We start from the raw sequence: 23,513 nt of genomic DNA, 5'->3' as shown, positions 1-23,513 counted from the left end.
GCCATTCAATCATGACTGATCTATCTATCTCAACCCCATTCTCCTGCCTTTGCCCCATAACACCTGACACCCGTACTAATCAAGAACCTAATCAATCTCCGCCTTAAAAATATCCATTGGCTTGGCCGCCACAACCAGCTGTGACAATGAATTCTGCAGATTCACCACCCTCTGACTAAAGGAATTCCTCATCCGGTACGTTCTTTTATTCTGAGGCTATGGCCCCTGGTCCTAGCATCTCCCACTAGTGGAAACATCCTCTCCACATCCACTCTATCCAGGAATGCAGAGTTGAGACCAGCCATGCTCTTGGTAAATTGTGGGGCAGGTGCAAGGGGCCGAGTGGCCTACTCCTGGTACTATTTTGAATGTTAATCTTGCCTCTAAAAGTGGGTGCAAATAAATGCCCAGTGACGACTTGCATTTAGATGACATCGCAGTGGGGACACCTCACAAGGTGTTTCATAGCATAACCAAACATGGCAATGAGCTGCCCCAGGGGACAGTGAAACAGATGACCTGAAGCAGCATCAAAGGGGAAGGAGATGTTTGCGTGGGGATCTGCAGATGGGCTTTGATTGACGGAAGGACTCTCAGCAAAGTTGTGGGGCTAGAGATCAGAGATTATAGAAGGGCAGAGATCTCAGAGGGTTGAGGTGCTGGAGAGGTTTACAGACAAAGGCAGAATGAGGCCTCTGGGCGCTTTGAAGACAAGGTTGGACTATGTTCCAGCAGTTTAAATAACGTAATCCAACACAGAAACAATCCCTGCAGCCCACTATTTACACTAATCCCATGCCATTCCCATATCATTTCCTCATATTCCCCTGAATCCCCCAGCTTCACGTAGCCAAATGAACAACTTATATTGGCTAATTAACCTCCAAAACTGCTTGACTTTGGGTTGTGGGAATAAATCCCTGTTGTCACAGTGGAAAATAAGGAAAACCCTGAACAGACACCACCCCAGGACGGAATCAAACCAAGGGTCGCTGGAGCTGTGAGACAGTGGATCCACCAGCTTTGCCACTGTGCCTTCAACTCAAGCACCACAAGACTCAAAGTCAATACAGGTGGGAAAGCACAAGGTTGATGGATGGCTGGAGGGCAGTTAAACAGATGGAAACCTCAGAAATGTCGACTCTGATTGAAAGTTCTGTGCCTGCCCACTGTACCCTTGTTGCTCAGTCGGGACTCTGCCACAACGTTGGACTACGTTCCAGCAATCAAATATCGTCCTGCAACACAGAACCAATCCCTGCAGCCCACTGTTTGCACTAATCCCATGCTTTTCCCATTTCATTTCCCACATTCCCATGAATCCCGCAGATTCACTGGCTTGTCTCTTTCCCGGTTCCAGAGTCGAGAGGCAGAGAATCTCTACACGGGGACGCAGAGTGGCAACTATGACGTGCGCTTTGAGTCGCTGAAGGGGCTGGCAGTCCTCTCCAAGGACATCACCTTCGCCCAAGAATTCATCAGCAAGGACGGCATCGCTGCGCTGGTCTGCATTGTGGAGAACGGCAACGAGTGAGTAGAGGGCTGGGCAAGGCTTGAAGAGGTGGAGCACAAATGCTAGTGGGTTAAATGTTAGTGGGCTAAATGGCCTGGTTCTGTTCACACTACTACCTTCGAAGCCCTCATGAAGAAGTTAAAAGGATGTAGTCGTGAACCGAGTTCCCTCGAATGGCTGCCTTTGCTGAACCTCGAAACCACAGCTTCCCGACACTTGTAGTCTCTCCTGAAATCACTCGCACACCACCTACCCTCAGGTGCAACTATCTACCCTCCCGTGGCAACTGTAGTCCGTTCCATTTAACAGGAGGCACACAAGACTGCAGATAGTGGAATATGGGGGGGAGAAATTACAAATCTGAAGGAACCCAGCAGATCAAGCAGCATCCGTGGAGGCAGTGAAATGGTCGACGTTTCACGTCAGCACCCTGCTTCCGGACCAAAGTAGTTCATGAAAAGTGTGGCCACCAGAACTCTGGACTTCAATGCTGAGCTTGCTTTCCAAGGCAGGGTACACAGACAGCCAGTAGCCTATTTGCTTATGTTCTTACTGGAGAACTGGCACAGATCAGCCAGGACCATATTGAATGACAGGGCAGGCATGAGGGCTGAGTGGCCTACCCTTGCTCTTATGTTTAAGGCCAGTTTTAGGTGCTGGGGTTGGCTCACTAGGGGTAAGAAGAATGGAGAAACAAGGGACTGCAGATGCTGGTTTACAAGAAAAAAAAAGACAACGTGCTGGAGTAACTAATCGGGTCAGGCAGCATCTTTGGAGAACATGGATAGGTGATGTTTTGGGTCGGGCTGGTTCTTCAGACTGATTGTGGTGGGGGATGGGGGGGGGGGAGCTAGAAAGGAGGATTAGGGGGGGCTCTGTCAGTACTGACCACACTTCTAATGTACACACAGGTTGGGTCATGTATGATCTTAATGGAAATACATGTTTGGTGTTTCTTCACAGCAAAACTTGCTGAGTGGTGCCGCTGGTAGAGTCACTGTCTTACAGCTCCAATGGCCCGGGCGTTGTCTGTGTGGAGTTAGCACGTTCTCTGTGATCACGTGCATATCCGGTTTCCTCCCACACACATAAAGATGTGCAGGTTGCTAAGTGAATTGAGCCAATGTAAACTGCCTCTCATGTGTAAGTCAGTGGTGGAATCTAGGAGGAGTGGTTGAAAATATGGGATTAATATAGGATGTAAATCAGACATAGAGACAATGTAGGATGTAAACAGATGAATGTCAATGGGTGGTGAATGGTCGGCGTAGACTCAGTGGGCCGAATGGCCTGTTTCTGTGCTGTATGACTCTATGGCACATTCCACTCTCTCAGGGGCTGCCAGCTCCTCTACCTCGGCCATTTTGTTTTGCTCTGTAGCACACAGTAACTGTGGGAGAGGTTTCCTGACTACTTTCTGTGTCTTCCAGCACGGGTGAGAGTTTGGTGCACACTCTGAATGCATTCATAGAGCTCATGGAACACGGTGTCGTCTCCTGGGAAACCCTCACTCCCGTCTTCATTAAGAAGGTGAGTCCACAGCTTGAAATTCAATGAACCGCAGATGCTGAAATTCTGAGATAAAAACCGAACGATGTTGGAAATACTCAGCAAGCCTGGCAGCGTGTGTGGTGACAGAAGCAGAGTTAACCTTTCAAGTCAAAGATCTTTCATCAGTCGCCAGCTTGCTGTGACATGGGGATATCATTGGCTGCTATCAAGTCTGGACACCTGGACCTCTGAAACCACATTGGTTTCACTGGGCAAACAGCAAAGTTCTGGAGGAACTCAGACGGTCAGGCAGTATTTGTTGAGGGAAACGGACAGGCAACGTTTTGGTTCAGGCTTCTTCAGTCTGATGGAGTAGAGGGGAGATAACTGGTAAAGAGAGGTAGAGACTGACAAAAACTGGCAAGTGATGGGTGGATACTGGTGACGAGGGATGAGTAGCAGGTGGGTGAGATAATAACAAAGGCCAGAGGTGAAATGGAGATTAAAAGCTGCCAGGTAGAGAACGAAGAGGAGGACTGAAATGTAAAGCTGGAGGGAGGGATATAGGTTGGAGGGGAAAGAGGGGGGGACAAAAGATAAATTGGCCACTCGGAATTGGGAGGGGTGGGCGATGAGCAGAGGAAGAGAGGAAAGGAACAAGGTGATGGGGCCAGCGGAAGAAAGGTGTGCGCACTGTGTGGGAGAGGTGAGAAGGAGGCACCCCGGGTGGGAGAGGTGAGAAGGAGGGGTCAGGGGGTGGGGGAGGTGAGAAGGAGGGGTCGTGGGGGTGGGGGAGGTGAGGAGGGGTCAGGGGGTGGGGGAGGTGAGAAGGAGGGGTCGGGGGGGTGGGGGAGGTGAGGAGGGGTCAGGGGGTGGGGGAGGTGAGAAGGAGGGGTCAGGGGGTGGGGGAGGTGAGAAGGAGGGGTCAGGGGGTGGGGGAGGTGAGAAGGAGGGGTCAGGGGGTGGGGGAGGTGAGAAAGAAGGGTCAGGGGGTGGGGGAGATGAGAAGGAGGCACCCCCGGTGGGGGAGGTGAGACGGAGGGGTCAGGAGGTGGGGGAGGTGAGAAGGAGGGGTCGGGGGATGGGGGAGGTGAGAAGGAAGGGTCAGGGGGTGGGGGAGATGAGAAGGAGGCACCCCGGGTGGGGGAGGTGAGACGGAGGGGTCAGGGGGTGGGGGAGGTGAGAAGGAGGGGTCAGGGGGTGGGGGAGGTGAGAAGGAGGGGGTAGAGGTGAGAAGGAGGGGTCAGGGGGTTTTATTTGAAATTGGAAAATTCAAAGGTCAAAAAAGAAACAGTGCTGGAAGAACTGTGGATCAGGCAAGATCTCTGGAGAACATAGATAGGTGATGTTTTGGGTAGGGACCCTTTTTCACACTGATTGTGGGGGGAGTGGAAGGGAAAAGAAAGCCGGATGCGAGGAGGGGCAGGACCAATCCTGGCAAGTAATCGGTGGGTTACCATCACCAATCCATGTTCTCCAGAGATGCTGCTTGACTCGCTGAGTTACTCCAGCACTTTGTGTATGTTATTGTGCACCAGCATCTGTGGTCCCTTGTTTCCATTCAAAGTTCATACAACTGGGTTGTAAGCTACCAATCCGGATATATGAGATGCTGCTCCTCCAGTTTGCATGAGGTCTCACTCTAGCAGTAGATGAGGCCTAGGACAGAAACGGCGGTATGGGAGAGGGAAGGGGAGTTGAAAGGAAGATAAGGAAGATACAAGCAATCTCCCAGATGTTCTAGTGGCAAGAGATCCTAGGGTGATGGAGGAACTGAAGGAAATCCACATTAGGCAGGAAATGGTGTTGGGTAGACTGATGGGACTGAAGGCTGATAAATCCCCAGGGCCTGATGGTCTTCATCCCAGGGTACTTGTGGCGCTAGAAATTGTGGACGCATTGGTGATCATTTTCCTCTGTTCTATAGATTCAGGATGAGTTTCTGTGGATTGGAGGGTAGCTAATGTTGTCCCACTTTTTAAGAAAGGAGGGAGAGAGAAAATGGGAAATTATAGACCAGTTAGTCTGACATCAGTGGTGGGGAAGATGCTGGAGTCAATTATAAAAGACGAAATTGCGAAGCATTTGGATAGTAACAAATAGGATTGTCCGGTGTACATATGGAGATCCATTTCACTAGCTGATAGCTCTCCAGCCACTGCACCACCTGTGGCTCTGGATAAGGCGTTGTGTAGCTAGTTGGTTCTGCGTTGGAAGTCCTTGGTCTGACCCATGGACTTCCTGCCACTGGATGGATTATCATACACATAGTGTGGAAACTTGGGAGATCTGGGGTGGACATTATTCCCGATGGGCAAATTGAGAATAAGTTTAATGAATCAGGGGGGCATCAAAATCAAACGTCATCCCTCATCAAATGGAGACGGTGGGGTGACACTGGAGGGGCGGGGGTCAGAGTTGGGGTCACTCTCCTGATCATCAGATGTTTGGCTAGGAGTACAGTGAGCCGAAGCAAAAAAGAGTAAAAGGGTAGCGTGCGCTGCGCTTTGGCACTGTAACCTTTTACTCTAGGCTCTGACCCGTGTCCATGTGTAGATTGCAGGCTTTGTGAACAAGTCGGCCATGGACGCGTCGATCCAGCAGTTATCTCTGGCCATCCTGGAGAGTATGGTGCTCAGCAGCAGCTACCTGTTTCAGCTGGTGAAGAACGAGGTGCCCCTGGACAGGCTCATCTCTCACCTCCAAGTGTAAGTGGCAGCCACTCAAACCAGCGCTCCCTCCCCATTGCCCGCGGGAACCCTGCACCACTTCCACAAACACAAGATAACACATTCAGGCACAAGTTCCAGCTTCCGGGCAATGACAAGGACAGCTATGGGTGGGGGCTTTCCAGCTGTTGGCCGCAGTAGGGGCCGGTAGCAATGGCTGTGGTCTGGGGAAAGGTTTTGTTGATGGCTACCCAGATTTTGGGAAGGGGCAGAGGAGCACAAAATGTTGCCTTCTAGGCATAGAAATAAGGGCAAAGGATGTGTGTTTGTTCACTGGTTGCTTCCAGAAGCAACACTCTGGAGATAATTCAAACCAAGGTCTGTTGATGGCCACCAGTCTTGCACCATCTTCCAAAGCACTCTTGGCCTTAATGTGGCATGGGACCAGGCCCACACCACAGTCCAATGGCACCCTGTGATGGTTGTGAGTGTGAAGGTCAGCCCCTGCCCTCTGTAACATGGAGGACTCCTTCCTCTCCTCTCGTACAGTTAGGTGGCACCACATGCTGTTTCTTATTGTATTTGCACATGTTCTCTTCTGTAAACAGTGCTGTGCCCGATTCTGTTTGGATACACTGCTCACCATCACAAAGTATCCTTCCCTCACCCTTTCCCCATCCTTACCTATGCAGCAGTTACGCAGAAAGGCTGCCTAGTGGTGGAATTGCTGCCGTATAGCACCAGAGACTCGGGTTCCATTCTGACTACGGGTGCTGTCTTTATGGAATTTGTACGTTCTGTATGGATTTTCTCTGGGTGCACCGGTCTCAAAGACGTACGGGTTTGTAGGCTAATTGGCTTGGTAAAATTGTCCCACGTGTGTGTAGGATAGTGTTAGGGTGTGGGGATCGCTGGTCGGCACAGATTCAGTGGACCAAAGGGCCTGTTTCTGCACTCTAAACTAAATTAAACTAAACTGATCTGAGACCCACTCTGCTCATTTTCCACCCAGAATTATTTTGAGCTGGGAGATTTGGATGGGATAGAGTTAGAGTCATACAGCATAGAAACAGGTCCATCAGCCCAACTTGTCCACACCGACCAAGATGTCCCAACTACGCTCGCCTGACCTGCCTGCGTTTGGCCCATGTCCCCCTAAACCTTTCCTATCCATAGACCTAGCCAAATGATTTTTAAATATTGTTATAGTACCTGTCTCTACTATCTCCTCTGGCATCTCGTTTCATATACCTACCATCCTCTGTAAAACCAAAAGTTGGCCCTCAGGTTCTCATTAACTCATTAACTCTTTACCCCTCACCTTAAACTTGATTTTTGATTCCCCTATTCTAGTATCTATTCCTCTCATGATCTAATACACCTCTATTAGATCACCCCTCATCCTCCTGCGGTTCCAAGGAATAGAACCTAGCCTGTTCAACCTCTCCCTCTAGCTCAGGCCCTCAAATCCACACAACATTCTCATAAACCTTCCCTGCATTGGCAACATCTGTCCGATAACACGGTGACCAAACTGAATGCAATATTCTAAATGTGGACTCACCAACGTCTTACACACACTCTCTCTCAGGAAGCAGGAATGAAATCCAAGGCAAAGGCCAGTCCTGGAATTCTGGGACGCCCTTCTAGCAAGGCCCCTGATTCCAAGAAGCAGATTAAATCCATCAACCCAGAGATCTGTAGAGACACCTATAGATTGGGGATCGGGAAGGAAATGGCCGAATCTCAGGCTCTGACTCCTCATGTGTTATTTGCTCGGAACGGAGACAAGCCACTTGCCCCAACAGGTCTGTTCAAAGTCTACACTTCTGAGTCATACCCTAACCTCAATACCCCCTCCTGTTCCACTGCTGAACCTTTCCTGAAAGGCATTGGTTTCCACCAGTATGATAGATGGCCATGCAATCCACATTAGAGTCATAGAGGTCTACAGCATAGAAACATGCCCTTCGGCCCACTGCGTCTCTGCCGACCATCATGCCCATCTATACTAATCCCATTTGCTTGATATAATTCCATTTCCTTCCACACCCTGCTCATTTACGAACCTATCCAGATGCCTCTGATATGCTGTTGCTGTTCTTGCCTCCACCACCTCGTTTGGTAGCTCATTCCAGATGCCAGCTGATGCCACATACATGAAGCATTTAACTGTCAGATCCCCTTCAAACCTCCTGCTCTCCTGAATCTAGACATCTTCACCCTGCTTGCAATAGCCGAGGTTCACTGGCTGCATGACGTTGGGTATCTGCTTATTGAGCACTGCTCTCACATCTCCACTTATTGATGGTGATCCCTGCTCTCTATTGGTGACCTCTGCCCTCTGGTGGCGACCTCTGCCCTCTGGTGGCGACCTCTGCCCTCTGGCGGCAACCACTGCCCTCTGGCGGCGAACTCTGCCCTCTGGTGGCGACCTCTGCCCTCCGGTAATCTCTGCTCGTTGGTTGAGCCCTGTCTCCTCTCTTCCATCACAGGACAAACCAGATGATCCAGACGAAAGCAATGGCGCTGATCATAGCCCTGCTACTCAGCTCCAACGACGATGAGAGGAAGGTACCGTTTCAATCTCGTACTGAAGTAGCGCTAACTAACCCTTGTGCGCTCCATGACAGAAGCTATAACATGACATGGTCAAGCTCTGTACAGTCAATAACACTGTGAGCACTGTCACTCCACAACTGTGACACCTAGAGTGTTCCTCAAGGTGACAGATGTTTATAGTATTGATATTTATTTAGTGTTGTCACGTGTACCGAGATACAGTGAAAAACTTTGAGGGGCAAAGAAAAACATGGACGTGGAGTCACCACAGTTATTAACATTCATTTGCGACTTATCCATTATCCTCGATCCATGGATATTTTAATTCTTTAAACATGAACAAGTAATTTATCCCACATATTTTCATTGGACATGGTGAATATATATTTTTTTATTTCTGTCAGGAAACAATGGAGTTTCTCATTAAAAGAAACCTGAGGCAATATGTCTTCAAGGTAAGACACTTACATTGACGAAAACCTGGGCAGGCCACTCATTGGGGATTTGACAAGCCTTCTGGAGGGAGGTGGGGATTGGTCAGACTCTTTGGATGGAAGGTGGGGATTGGGCAGATCTTTTGGAGGGAAGGTGGGAATTGGACAGGTCCTTCAGAGAGAAATGTGGAGGTTGGACTGGTCCTTCAGAGAGGAAGGTGGGGATTGGACAGGTCCTTCAGAGAGGAAGGTGGGGATTGACCAGGTCCTTCAGAGAGGAAGGTGGGGATTGGACAGGTCCTTCAGAGAAAAATGTGGGGGTTGGACAGGTCCTTCAGAGAGGAAGGTGGGGATTGGACAGGTCCTTCAGAGAGGAAGGTGGGGATTGGACAGGTCCTTCAGAGAGTAAGGTGGGGATTGGACAGGTCCTTCAGAGAGCAAGGTGGGGATTGGACAGGTCCTTCAGAGAGCTTACTATTGGACATACTATTGGGAATATAACATGGACATTGAGCAGAGATGAATTGTTAATCTGATAGTTTAGTCTGAGGGTTAATGGATTTTAGTAGTATCCCGCCTACTGTCCTCTGGAAGCTTGATGAGTTTCCATTATTATTGGAGAGTTATGACTGCTCCTTTAACGAATGGCAAACAGCGCCATGCCATGCCACTTCCCTGATTTGTGGGGTTTTGATAATCTAAACTAAACTAAACTAAACCAGCTTTATTGAAGGAGGGATTGGCTGTGTTTTGTGACAGAACATTATCCTGAGTTCCTCCACCATGAGAGACGAGATGGCCCATTACTTGTACGTTCTGCAGTCCGTTTCCCTCAACCTCCTGGAGCCCAGGATGAGGATTCCAATGGACCCCTACAACCAGGTAAGTTGCAACCTCCCCTGGAATAGGGAGCTCGGTGACGACTTCTTTAGCATGGTGTGAATGCCTGCAGGGGGCAAAGTTGGTAGTTAATGTAAGGACACAGGCCACTCGGCCCAACAGATTTATGCCAGCCACAGATGCCGTATCACTGTCCTTCACAACTGATTTTCTGCTAAAGGGGCAAAGAAGCTGCAGACATTAGTGCAAACAAAACTGCAGATGCTGTAACTCTGCAATAAAAATACAAAAATGCTGGAAGCACTTTTTAAGTTAGGTAGCATCTGTGCTGAAATTTCAGGTTCAAAATGTTTTTATTAGAAAAGTTAGGAATCAAACATGTTTTAGGGTGGCACAGTGACGCAGTGGTAGAGTTGCTGCCTTACAGTGCTAGAGACCCAGGCTTGACCCTGACAAAGGGCATTGTTTGTATGGAGCTTGTACGTTCTCCCTGTGATCGGGTGGGATTTCTCCGGGTGCTCTGGTTTCCTCCCACATTCCAAAGATACGCAGGTTTGTAGGTTAATTGGCCTCTGTGAATTGTCCCTAGTGTGTGGTATAGAACTAGTGTAAGGGGTGACAGCTGATTGGCGTGGACACAGTGGGCCGAAGGGCCTGGTTCCGCATTGCACCTAAATAAAAATGGAACCAAATTAAACTAAAGTTGGAGAGAAGGGGGAGAGATGGAGTGCATTCCTTGAGCAATTCGCATTCCTGTTCAAGTTTACACATCTTTACCGGTCAGGTGGCTCAAAGTACAAGATGACCAACATTCTCTCTCTGACGCCTCACCCATAATGGGTCTCCTCAGGAATGAAATGAAATTTGTGGAGGTCCATCCTTTGCTACGGCCCCGTCATGATATGTCTCGTATATTTTCCTGGCAGGATCAGAGGGAGATGATACAGAGCCTGCGGCAGGCAGCCTTCGAGTCCGACGCCGACACCTCCTCTGGGAACTTCAACACGGACCGGCGAAAGTCTTTGTACGCCAGAGAGTTCAGGAGGCTGGGCTTTCCGGTGAGTTCATACAGCCTCTCGCACCTTTTGGCAGAATGTGTGTCGCCCCAGATCCTGTATTGTCCAAGCATTCACTTCTGGGCCCAGTTTTCTGGTACAGATAAATCCTCCGTTCATTTCCTCATCTACGTGTTCAGCAGTGGTTCCCAGATACATCCTCCCAGGACATGCAGAGATACAGTGGTGCTCACTCACTCACCGACAATCCCCAAGTCCATCTTCCCTACGGCCAGTCCGAAATACTTGATTGTTTTCCTCAAAAATCTATTTCCATGTTATACATTGAAAGAGATGCTTGGACACTAAATTGGTATCATTACTTTCCTCATCGGTGTGGGCATTTCAAATTATATTAAGTGTAGTGTCATTCATTTGCATTACTGTGACTTTCCTTTGACCCACACCTATAGTCATAGAGTATAGAAGCAGTTCCACCCCAACCATGCCAACCATCCACACTCTGTAAGGCATCAAATCTATCGCTGCACCACTGTGCCACCCTTGTCTCCAAACCTCGTCTGTTCTGGTCTTCTCCATAGCTTGAGCCTGGGTTTTAAGTGCCTTAGTGCTTTTCCCTTGGCCTACATCTAATTCAAAGCGAGCAAACGCCATCCACGTTAGCATTTGCCCCCACTTTCTCTTTCCCGCCACTCTCCCCATCCTGTCCCCAAATAATGCGTGCTCTCCTCCCCCTCCCCTCGCTCCTCGACCCCTCGCCCCCCTTGTTCTCCCGCCCCCCCCCCAGCCTCTCCCTCATCTCATCACCTCCCCTCTATCCTTTGTACCAACGTCTAAAACTCCTAAATTAGCCATAGATTAATTTGAAGGAAGGGTTCATTAATCTGAATAACTGTCCCAACCCAAAACGCTGAATTACTCCAGCAGTTTATGTTCCACACAAGATTCCAGTATCTGCCTTCCTTGCTTCTACATCAGATTAATGCTGCCACTGTTGCTGGGTGTGTTACTGTGTGGGACGTGGTGTGTTACAGTGAGGGAGGTGGTGTGTTACTGTGTGGGACGTGGTGTGTTACTGTGGGAGGTGGTGTGTTACTGTGGGAGGTGGTGTGTTACTGTGTGGGAGATGGTGTGTTACAGTGTGGGAGGTGGTGTGTTACAGTGTGGGAGGTGGTGTGTTACAGTGTGGGAGGTGGTGTGTTACAGTGTGGGAGGTGGTGTGTTACAGTGCGGGAGGTGGTGTGTTACTGTGGGAGGTGGTGTGTTACTGTGCGGGAGGTGGTGTGTATATCGGCAGTGCGGGAGGTGGTGTGTATATCGGCAGTGCGGGAGGTGGTGTGTTACAGTGCGGGAGGTGGTGTGTTACAGTGCGGGAGGTGGTGTGTTACAGTGCGGGAGGTGGTGTGTTACAGTGCGGGAGGTGGTGTGTTACAGTGCGGGAGGTGGTGTGTATATCGGCAGTGAGGGAGGTGGTGTGTATATCGGCAGTGAGGGAGGTGGTGTGTTACAGTGCGGGAGGTGGTGTGTTACAGTGCGGGAGGTGGTGTGTTACAGTGCGGGAGGTGGTGTGTTACTGTGTGGGAGGTGGTGTGTATATCGGCAGTGAGGGAGGTGGTGTGTATATCGGCAGTGAGGGAGGTGGTGTGTATATCGGCAGTGCGGGAGGTGGTGTGTTACAGTGCGGGAGGTGGTGTGTTACAGTGCGGGAGGTGGTGTGTTACAGTGCGGGAGGTGGTGTGTTACAGTGCGGGAGGTGGTGTGTTACTGTGTGGGAGGTGGTGTGTATATCGGCAGTGCGGGAGGTGGTGTGTTACAGTGCGGGAGGTGGTGTGTATATCGGCAGTGCGGGAGGTGGTGTGTTACAGTGCGGGAGGTGGTGTGTTACAGTGCGGGAGGTGGTGTGTTACAGTGCGGGAGGTGGTGTGTTACTGTGTGGGACGTGGTCTGTATATCGGCAGTGAGGGAGGTGGTGTGTATATCGGCAGTGAGGGAGGTGGTGTGTATATTAACTGTGACCTTCCTCATTACTCTCTGCTGCTCGTGACGGATGCAAAAGAACAGGAGATAGAACCCGGGCCCAGCAGCCCCTTGCTCCCATTCACTGTCTGTCAGTAAATGTGTTGTCTCTCCCCCTGTAGAACAATGCCAACCCCTCACTGGACTTCAGTCGCACCCCTCCTGGGCTACTGCCTCTGGATAACATGATCTACTTTGCTTCTCGCCACCCTGACGCCTACAATCGGGTAAGCTGCCAACACCCAACTTCTTTCTCTCCGCCCTTTCCCAACGACTTTGATTCACGTCTGCAGAAATACTGACCTGAATCACAATCGCTTCTGTTGTGGAGCGGGTTTCCCTCTCTCTCATTCCGAGCTGGGAGCAGCCTGACTCTTCCAACCAGCTGGTTAGTTGTTGGAGGGAGATGGCTGATCTCGGGTAGCCTGGTTGGGAGCTTCTTTGACTGGATCCATTGGAGGAGACCTGCTGCAAACGAACACCGGGCCAGTCTCGGTGGAAGGTCCATGTGTCTACGCGTGTGGATGTCAGGGTGTCAGTGATACTCAATTGCCACATGTACCTAGGTACAGTCAAATGCAGCACTCGCCTGGGCAGCACACAAGAAACACCACCTTTCTGGCACCGACAAAGTTTTATAAAGGTCATTGAATAGACTTAGAAACATAGAAAATGGAAAATAGGTGCAGGAGTAGGCCATTCGGCCCTTCGAGCCTGCACCGCCATTCAATATGATCATGGCTGATCATCCAGCTCAGTAACCTGTACCTGCCTTCTCTCCATACCCCCTGATCTCTTTAGCCATAAGGGCCACATCTAACTCCCTCTTAAATATAGCCAATGAACTGGCCTCAACTACCTTCTGCGACAGAGAATTCCACAGACTCACCACTCTCTGTGTGAAGAAATGTTTTCTCATCTCGGTCCTAAAAGACTTCCCCCTTATCCTTAAGCTGTGACCCCTGGTTCTGGACTTCCCAAACATCGGGAACAATCTTCCCGCATCTAGCCTCTCCAACCCCTAAAGAATTTTATATGTTTCAATAAAATCCCCCTTCAATCTTCTAAATTCCAGCGAGTATAAGCCCAGTCTATCCAGTCTTTCTTCATATGAAAGTCCTGCCATCCCAGGGATCAATCTGGTGAACCTTCTCTGTACTCCCTCTAAGGCTAGAATGTCTTTCCTCAGATTAGGAGACCAAAACTGTACACAATACTCCAGGTGCGGTCTCACCTAGGCCCTGTACAACTGCAGCAGAACCTCCCTGCTCCTATACTCAAATCCTCTTGCTATGAATGCTAACATACCATTCGCTTTCTTCACTGCCTGCTGCACCTGCGCGCTTGCTTTCAATGACTGGTGCACCATGACACCCAGGTCACGTTGCATCTCCCCTTTTCCTAATTGGCCACCATTCAGGTAATACTCTGCTTTCCTGTTCTTGCCGCCAAAGTGGATAACCTCACATTTATCCACATTATATTGCATCTGCCATGCATTTGCCCACTCGCCTAATCTATCCAAGTCACTCTGCAGCCTCCTAGCATCCTCCTCGCAGCTAACACTTATCTTCTGCTCGACGGCAAACCAGGGCTGCTGCCGCCGGTGGCCACGGGCTGGGTCCCCCCTTTGTTCTTGGCGGGCCCCCTGCCAGGTCCCCCCTTAATTCTCAGTGGCCCCCGGCTGGGTCCCCCTATGTTTTCGGTGGCCCTCCTTTCTCTCAATGGTCTACCTCACTCTCGATGGTCCAGAATGACAGCCTGGCTCAGGAATTTCAAGGAGACCGTGGAGTCGTCACCTTTCGGATTCAGGATTGGAACAAGTCTCAGTAAATAATCTCTCCCTCTCTCCCCCCTCTCTGCTTCAACCCCTCCCAATGAACAGTTCGTTCTGGAGAACAGCAGTCGTGAGGACAAGCACGAGTGTCCGTTTGGCCGCGGGAGTATTCAGCTCACCATCATCCTCTGTGAGATACTGAAGATCGGAGACCCACGTGAGTTCCTCACTCATCCTTTGTAACAGTTTGTAATCTGATTAAAAAGAGGAAGTTGTTCCTTGGGAGCCTGGAGGGGTTTAGTTTCGTTAATTGTCCCGTGCACCGAGGTACAGTGAAAAGCTTTTGTTGCGTGCGATCCAGCCAGCGGAAAGACTATACGTTATTACAGTCAAGCCGCTCAGCGTGTACAGATGTAGGATTAGGGGAATAACGTTTAGTGCAAGACAAAGTCCAATTAAAGATAGTCCAAGGGTCTCCAATGAAGTAGATGGTAGCTCAGGACCGCTCTCTAGTTGGTGATGGGAGTTCATCAAACAACCTCGACCCAAAAAGTCACCTACTCCTTTTCTCCAGAGACGCTGCCTGACCCGCTGAGTTACTCCAGCATTTTGTGTCTATCTGTGGTTTAAACCAGCATCTGCATTTCCTTCCTGCATCCTTTGTTACAGCTTGTCATCAGATTAAAAAGAGAGAGTTGTTCCTTGTGAGTGTGGAGGGGTTTGAGGGTGGTTGTGTTGGGTTAGCTTTGCCCTGGAGCTGGTCTGGTGAAGTACAGCACTGGCAAACTTCTACCAAAAACTTCCACCATCTCGTCGGTGTCTCCTGATGTAATTGAGCTGGTTGCCATGCCATCTGTGGACCTTGTAGCTTTGGTGTGCCAGGATCCTCTCCTTGATGTGTGATCTCGTGTGCACCCTGTGAATCAACTGACGAAATGATCCGTCACTTTTTCATCCATTCCCTACATGCTAGGGGCAATTTACAGAGACCAATTAACATACAAACAAGCACGTCTTTGGTATGTGGGAGAAAACCGAACCTGGAGGAAACCACGTGGTCATAGGGAGAATGTGCAAACTCCACGCGCGCGCACGCACACACACACACACACACACACACACACAAACACAGCACTGGAGATCAGGACTAGGCCAGGTCTCTGGCGCTGTGAGGCAACAGCTCTACCAGTTGTACCACCTAAGACACACTGCTGTTAAATCCTGCTTGCACTAACACCACCCTTAAACCTATGTCCCTCACCCCATTGCAGAACCCAGTGAAGATCCAGCCCCTCTTTTTTCCTTCAAATTAACACAATAAAACAGGCCAGATTAACATGTCAGTGGTTTAATTGTCTTCTAAAAGCGTCTTGCCTTCTTTTCCACAGCCTCGGAAACAGGGCAGGACTTCTATCCCATGTTCTTTGCCCAGGACAGGGTCTTTGAAGAATTCTTCTGTATTTGCATCCAGCTCTTGAACAAGACGTGGAAGGAGATGCGAGCCACACAAGAAGACTTTGACAAGGTAACCCATCCAACTATAACTTGAAGGAACTTGAGGAAGACGAGGCACAGTTGAGTCGGGCCAGAATGGGGATGGGGTTCAATGACCTTTGTGTGAGCTGTTCAATCTGTCGTTGAACAGACATAGGTGGCAACAATGGGTCGTGCTTCGCTCTAGGCAACGTACACAGGGGATATTCGATCAATATGGGACTTGTTGCTACAAGAGGTGTCCAAACCACAAGATGTTTGGGAAGGTTGACTTTGTCCCCGTCCGGTTGATCTGACCTCCCCAATACTGTGGTTGTGCTGTCAGTGCTGCTGAGCACAGTGCCGCAGCGGTAGAGTTGCTGCCTTGCAGCGCCGGAGACTCGGGTTTGATCCCGACTATGGGTGATTCCCATACAGAGTTTGTACATTCTCCCTGTGACTGCATAGGTTTTCTCCGGGTGATCTGGTGCTCTCCCATACTCTAAAGATGTACAAGATTGCAGGTTAATTGGGTTCTGTAAATTATAAATTGTTCCTTGTGTTTAGGATAGTGCTAGTGTATGGGGATCATTGGTCGGCAGGGACTCGGTGGGCCGAAGGACCTGTTTCCATGCTGTATGTCTAAAGATAGAGACTAGGGACGTGATCACAGCTATCAGGGGAATCACAGCACTGCTCAATGATATTGGGTTTCTCTCATGGGAAAAATCTTGAGAATTGATGGTCTTTGACTTTGAGTTACTTTTGCTAGTTTCTTTTCTCCCTCCTCCACCTTTATCTCCCCATTCTCCCTTCCCCTCTGTGACGTAGAACATAGAACACGAACAGGCCCTTCCTTCGGCTCACAATGTCTGTGCTGCACATCATATCTACCTGTTACCCCTTCAAAACATCTCCTCTCCCTTATTTACCTGGTGCACCTCTGGCTTACAGGTCCAAGGCTGCCTGTCCCAATATACCCTCCCCTCCTCTGCGGGTCCCTTCCATTGAATTGTGTAGGATTACCGAATAGAGAAAGGCCTGGATAGAGCGGATGAGGGGAGGATATTTCCACTAGTGGGAGATTCGAGGATCAGAGGCCAGAGCCTCAGAATAAAAGGATGTACCTTCAGAAAGGAGTTGAGGAGGAATTTTAGTCAGAGGGTGGTGAATCTGTGGAATTCATTGCCACAGACGGCTGTGGAAGCCTTCAATTGATATTTTTAAGGTGGAGATTGATAAATTCTTGATTAGTACGGGTGTCAGGGGTTATGAGGAGAAAGCAGGAGAATGGGGTTAAGAGGGAAAGATAGATCAGCCATGATTAAATGATGGAGTGGACTTGATGGGCCAAATGGCCTAATTCTGCTCCTACAACTTATCAACTTATGAGGAAGGAACTGCAGATGCTGGTTTAAACCAAAGAGACACAAAAAGCTGGAGGAACTCAGCGGGTCAGGCAGCATCTTTGGAGAAAAGGAATAGTAGGTGACGTATTGGGTCGAGACCCTTGTTCAGACTGAGAGTCAGTGGAAAGGGAAACGAGAGATATAGAAGGTACAGAGGACAAATGACTAAAAGGTATGCAGGGAGCAAGATGATCAAGGAAAGGTGGAGCCCATAATGGGCCATTGTAGGTTGTGGGGTGGGTGATATTGTGGGGTGGGTGATATTGTGGGGTGGGTGATATTGTGGGGTGGGTGATATTGTGGGGTGGGTGATATTGTGGGGTGGGTGATATTGTGGGGTGGGTGATATTGTGGGGTGGGTGATATTGTGGGGTGGGTGATATTGTGGGGTGGGTGATATTGTGGGGTGGGTGATATTGTGGGGTGGGTGATATTGTGGGGTGGGTGATATTGTGGGGTGGGTGATATTGTGGGGTGGGTGATATTGTGGGGTGGGTGATATTGTGGGGTGGGTGATATTGTGGGGTGGGTGATATTGTGGGGTGGGTGATATTGTGGGGTGGGTGATATTGTGGGGTGGGTGATATTGTGGGGTGGGTGATATTGTGGGGTGGGTGATATTGTGGGGTGGGTGATATTGTGGGGTGGGTGATATTGTGGGGTGGGTGATATTGTGGGGTGGGTGATATTGTGGGGTGGGTGATATTGTGGGGTGGGTGATATTGTGGGGTGGGTGATATTGTGGGGTGGGTGATATTGTGGGGTGGGTGATATTGTGGGGTGGGTGATATTGTGGGGTGGGTGATATTGTGGGGTGGGTGATATTGTGGGGTGGGTGATATTGTGGGGTGGGTGATATTGTGGGGTGGGTGATATTGTGGGGTGGGTGATATTGTGGGGTGGGTGATATTGTGGGGTGGGTGATATTGTGGGGTTGGTGATATTGTGGGGTGGGTGATCACGAGTTATTTGCTGGATCAGCCAGCCTAGGCAGCAGTGCATGAATTGCACCTGAGACCAGTCCCCCTGATGCATGGGATCTGTGGACAAACGACCATGCTGAGGAAAAATGGGGCCAACAGTGTCCATGGTGCCAACACGGGGTAGTTAACTGATCACGGAGCAGTATTTATCCTGCCTCTGCCCTGACACTGCATGACTTTGCCGTGTCCTAATCCTGGCCTCAATTTTTAATGAATCTTTGCTGCAAATGAGCAAACAATTTTTGAAATGGGTTTGCTTGAGTTTTAGTGAGCTGCCGGCACTGCTGGCTTGCAGCCAAGTAAATAGCTGATGAAGGTCCCTGTGACAGGGGCTTGACACAAGCTGGCCAGGCCCAGGCCTGATTGGACAGCACCACAGCCCATTGTGCTGGGGATGTGCTGGTGTCAGCACGGAGAGTGTTTTGCGAGTCGCTGCAGAGAAATTAATAAGCTGCATCCCCGGGTGGTTTTGTTATAGTTTTATCCGGAGCCTGCCGTATATCGGCCCGGCTACTGGTGCCCCTCCGGCGCTTGATCTAAGTGGTCAGCCGCGGGCGGAGGTGGACACAGACCGTGGTGTGGACATGTCCTCCCCACTCACTCAGCCCGCAGCCAGCAACGCCAAGTGCACAACTCCCAGCGAGGGACGCAAGGTAAGGAAGGGCAAGGTGTGGGTGCAGCCAGGTAGGAGATGCTGCTAGAGGTGGGGCAGGAGCAAACATGCTATGGGCAGAGCTACATGTTCACTCAAACCCCTTCCGATCCCAAGAACCCACTCCACAGTGTTCATCCTCACTCCACAGTGTTCATCCTCACTCCACAGTGTTCATCCGCACTCTACAGTGGTCATCCACACTCTGGCACCTCCAGTTTAAATTCCATTTGGAATATTTTGGAGGACCAAGAACCAATCCGCACTCCATTGTGTTCATCTTCACTCCACAGTGTTCATCTTCACTCCATTGTGTTCATCTTCATGCCAAAGGTTCAATGCTTCAATGGTGCTTCATTTGTCAGATATGCAATTGCCCTGTGAAACTCTTTTTGCATATATTGCACATGCAGGCACATCCATGTTTTGGCACTATTCCCAAAGTCCGGTCAGTCCACGCGCTCGACGTACCGGAGCAGTTCCCGTGAACCGACATCCCTCTCCTTTCCTCGGCCGGCCATCTTTGTGTCCCGAGGGCGATCCACACAGAGAAGGAATGGGTGACGTTTCAGGTCGAGACCCTTCTTCAGATACCAAAGGTTTAGAGGAACACAGCTCAAACACTGGCAAATGGGACTAGCATAGTTATAAAGCCCGGTCCCCATGGATGAGTTGGGCCGAAAGGCCTGTTTCTGTGCTCCATGTCTCCACTCAGAATCTCCCCAAAATGCTTTAGAGCCAATGAATTAAGTGAATGTGTTATGTAGGAGGTTCAGCACCCACTTTGTGCAGAACAACCTCCACAAAAACACAGTGGTTAGATGTGTAGAAAGGAACTGAAGAAGAATCTCGACCCGAAACATCACCCATCCTTTTTCTCCAGAGATGCCGTCTGACCCGCTGCGTTACTCCAGCACTTTGTGTCTATCCGCAAAACAAAGTGGTGTTGGCTGAGGAATGGATATTGGCCGCAGGACTTGCCGTGGCTGTGTTTGTGGAACTGTGGTATGGGACGCTGGTTCGTACTGAAGCTGGTGCCTCTGGCAGCGTAGCACACCTGCTGGGCTTGGCCCTCTAGACTGGGCCTGGATCCTGGTTCCGGAGTTAGTTACTTTAGTTCATTGTCACGTGTACTGAGGTACAGTGAAAAGCTTTTGTTGCGTGCTAACCAGTCGGCGGAAAGCAGTCTGAAGAAGGGTCTCGACCCGAAGCATCACCTATTCCCTTTCTCCAGAGATGCTGTCTGACCCGCTGAGTAACTCCAGCGTTTTGTGTCCATCAGCGGAAAGAAAATACATGATTGCAATCGAGCCATTCACAGTGTACAGACACATGATAACGGGAATAACGTTTAGTGCAAGATAAAGCCAGTAAAGTCCGATCAAAGATTGTCCGGGGTAGCAGTGCCACCCGCTGCTCCCACTGATGTCCATCTTCTGGATAATCCTCTCACTCTCACTGAGGTGCCTCAGGGGCTTGGGTGGAATGGTGTCCCCTGGATCAGCTCGAGTGATGTTGAGAATGGTCCTTGGGTGTGTTGATTGGGGAGAGGGGGGTGGGGAGATTACATGGGCAGGCAAGGCAGCAGAGATATATCTCGCTGGAGAAAATGAAACCCACATCACTAGAATCTGCCCTAAACCTGCAGATCCTGTCACTGACAACAGGATCGGGCATACAATGGGTTAAAGTTAATGCTACGTGATATATAACATTAATTGCGAGGCGGTAGCTCCAGCTCAGTTTGCTGTTTAGAACAGAAGGGGGCGGATGAGCATGTTGAAAGGTTAACAGCTCCTGAGCCGGCAGCGAGACTCCCCAGGCGTGGCGAGACTCCCCAGGCGAGGCGAGGCGAGACTCCCCAGGCAAGGCGAGGCGAGACTCCCCAGGCGAGGCGAGACTACCCAGGAGAGGCGAGACTTCCCAGGCGAGGCGAGACTCCCCAGGCGAGGCGAGACTCCCCAGGCGAGGCGAGACTCCCCAGGCGAGGCGAGACTCCCCAGGCGAGGCAAGTAGCTCCCACCACCCAGCCCCCCAACAGGAACAGGTCGATGGAGCAGGTGCAGATGATGTCGTGTGGACCTCTGCTGGGCTGGATTTTGTCTTTTCCCCACTCCTCAATAGGTCAGCACTCGTTCTCTCACCCAGGATATTGCAGTGGGCAGCACTGAGCTTGTTTGTGGGTGCGAAAGGTAGGAGAGACAGGGAGAAGTAGCGCAGACAGAGAGGGAAGGGAGACTGAGAGAGGTAGCAGAGACTGAGAGAGGTAGCAGAGACTGAGAGAGGTAGCAGAGACAGGGAGGGAGAGAGATAGGGAGGGAGAGAGGGCATTGAAGTATAGTGTGAGAGACCCGATTGTAGATAGTCAGAGGGTGAGGGTGGGGAAGGCTGAACACCGTGGTACGTGAGAAGGTCCATGCAGGGAAGAGTGAACAAGTGTAGGGGCTGAGAGACAGTGTGGATGTTGGAGCCGGAACAATTTCTGCTGGCACTACATCTTTCAATGCTGATGAGCTTCCCCCAGTGTTGAAAGGAGGAGATGTAGGGGTGATTGAAAGGACAGGCTGGAGAATCTCTTACCCCCCCCCCCCCCCCCCCCCCTCACTAAGAACTCTGTAAAGATGTTGGAGACGAGGTGAGGATCTCTTTTAAGGTAAGACACCGATTGTTTTCTCCTTTTCTCTGAAAGTGCCGCACATCACCCGGGTGTAATTGTGGCACGAAGACACAGAAGGTGGGAACCCAGAGGTTGACGTTTGTTATCACCTGCCCATTTCAAAAGGTTGGATGGAACTTATTTAAAAGGGAAATGGGTCTGTGAGTCAAGAGATCCACTTTCTTTATCTCAAGGAATACCTGGCATCTTGTATGGGGAGGGTCTTGGGGCATAGCGAATGCATGTCCCTTGTGTGTGGAATAGTGGGTGTTGTGATCTTTCTGCTTCTGAATGCGCCCCTCCCCTCCCCTCCCCTCCCCTCCCCTCCCCTCCCCTCCCCTCCCCTCCCCTGCCCTGCCCTCCCCTGCCCTGGCCTCCTCTGCCATCTTGGTGCTTTACTAGACCTGAACTGAGTCAGATAAGTGAAGGTGAGATACAACTCAGCCATGATCTTCAAAAGGACGCAACGTGTAACTCAGTGGGTCAGGCTGCATCTCTAGAGAACGTGGATAGGTGACGTTTCAAGTTGATAGACTTTAGAGATACAGCGTGGAAACAGGCCCTTCGGCCCACCGAGTCTGCACCAACCAGTAATCCTACACACTAGGGACAATTTACAATGTACAGAAGTCAAGTGTTAAGTGGTGGAACAGGTTGGAGGGGTTGACTGGCCTCCTCCTGATCTTTGTTTGTTTAGTTTACTTTTAGGAACAACCACGTAAAAAAGATGTGCCCAGGTTTGTTCATTGTCAAGCTGTTGTTCGGCGACATATCTGATGCAGGGCTTGAGACTCATCACCCTGACCTCCTCCTGGTCTCTCGCACTCCCTCCCCCCCCCCCCCCCCCCCCCGACCCCCCAGCGACCCCCTCCCGGTCTATCCTGTACCTCAGAACCTCCCTCATCCTCCAGCCTTCTCTTCCCCAACCCCTCAGCGGCCCTCTCCCGGGCTCTCCCACCCGCCGGCCCCTCTCCCCTATCGGTCCTTACCACCCCCAGCCTCCCTTCACCCAGTGTCTCCCAGCCCCTCCACTCTCCCGGTCTCTCCCACCACCAGTTACATCCGCCCCCCTTGGTCTCTCTAAGCCGCACTGTCAGCTCCCAACCTCTTCTCCCAGTCTCACCTACCCCTCGGCCCCACTCCCCTCTCTAATCCCCCCTCTCTCCTCACTGTGTCTCCCAGCCCCCCACCACCCCACCCCCTGTTCTCCCCCTCCCTCCTGGTATCTTCAACCCCCAACCTCCTCTCCCATCCCCCAGTCCCTCTCCCCTCGTGGTCTGTCCCACACCCTCAGCTCCCCTCTCCTGGTCTGTCCCAGATTCACCTCTCCCGGTCTCTCCAAACACCCCCTCCCCCCCCCACCCCCCAAACCTTCACTCTCGTCTCCCACTGGCTTCCTCACGCAGCACACTTCCCCCATCAGAAATTAATCAGTAGCCATGGATACTGGTGCCGACTGATTATTTTAGACCCCCCTCTCTGATCTCTGGCATTCATTTTCCAGTCTATTGTCCTTTCCTCTACATTAACCGGGCTGCCCCAGGCTATTGGCATCAATCTCTGCTCTAAACCCTTTCTGTGCGAGGGAGCTGTACAACGTTCACTTTGTTGAAAATGTTTTCACCTCCCTCCAGTCTCCCTATGGCCCTCACCTTCCTCCTCTCCTCCCCCCCCCCCCCCCTGTTCCTTCTGTCTCTCTGTTTTTTCCTCTCTCCTCCCCTGCTTTCATCAAACTCCATTCATCTTCCTCCTCTCCCTTCCCCTCCTTTCATCTTTTTTCCAATTCCTCCCTTTCCTCCTCTCCTTTCACCTCCCTTCACCTCTCACCTTCTTCCTCTTCGTTCCTGTCACCTCCCCTTCCTTCACCTTCTCCCATTTCCTCTCTCTCTCTACCCCACCTGCCTTCATCTCCCACCATCACCTGTCCTCGCTCCCTCACCCCTTCGCTCATCGTGACCCACTTCACGGTGATCCGTGACTCTGCTCACTCCCTGTTGATCAAAGGCAAAACTTTAATCGAGT

At 50.7% G+C, this 23,513-nt stretch overlaps 1 protein-coding gene across 6 annotated transcripts in view; it reads left to right on the top strand.

Annotated features, from left to right (window-relative positions):
- Positions 1-23,513, top strand: part of elmo3 (engulfment and cell motility 3) — an 82,209-nt gene that overhangs the window by 40,999 nt on the left and 17,697 nt on the right. For 3 of the 6 annotated variants that reach the window (XM_078401703.1, XM_078401704.1, XM_078401705.1), the window contains exons 6-15: positions 1,361-1,530; positions 2,944-3,043; positions 5,561-5,712; positions 8,169-8,247; positions 8,640-8,690; positions 9,429-9,551; positions 10,436-10,567; positions 12,664-12,768; positions 14,427-14,535; positions 15,707-15,843. In XM_078401703.1, the coding sequence (XP_078257829.1) occupies positions 1,361-1,530; positions 2,944-3,043; positions 5,561-5,712; positions 8,169-8,247; positions 8,640-8,690; positions 9,429-9,551; positions 10,436-10,567; positions 12,664-12,768; positions 14,427-14,535; positions 15,707-15,843 (1,158 nt within the window). Of the gene's footprint in view, positions 1-1,360; positions 1,531-2,943; positions 3,044-5,560; positions 5,713-8,168; positions 8,248-8,639; positions 8,691-9,428; positions 9,552-10,435; positions 10,568-12,663; positions 12,769-14,426; positions 14,536-15,706; positions 15,844-18,754; positions 18,837-20,615; positions 20,844-21,111; positions 21,489-23,513 lie in introns of those variants that run through there. The other 3 variants (XM_078401707.1, XM_078401708.1, XM_078401709.1) reach the window with 3 other exon arrangements.

Source organism: Rhinoraja longicauda, chromosome 6 (assembly GCF_053455715.1).
Source record: "Rhinoraja longicauda isolate Sanriku21f chromosome 6, sRhiLon1.1, whole genome shotgun sequence".
NCBI classification, from domain to species: domain Eukaryota; kingdom Metazoa; phylum Chordata; class Chondrichthyes; order Rajiformes; family Arhynchobatidae; genus Rhinoraja; species Rhinoraja longicauda.
This window is presented reverse-complemented; position numbering and strand designations above follow the sequence as displayed.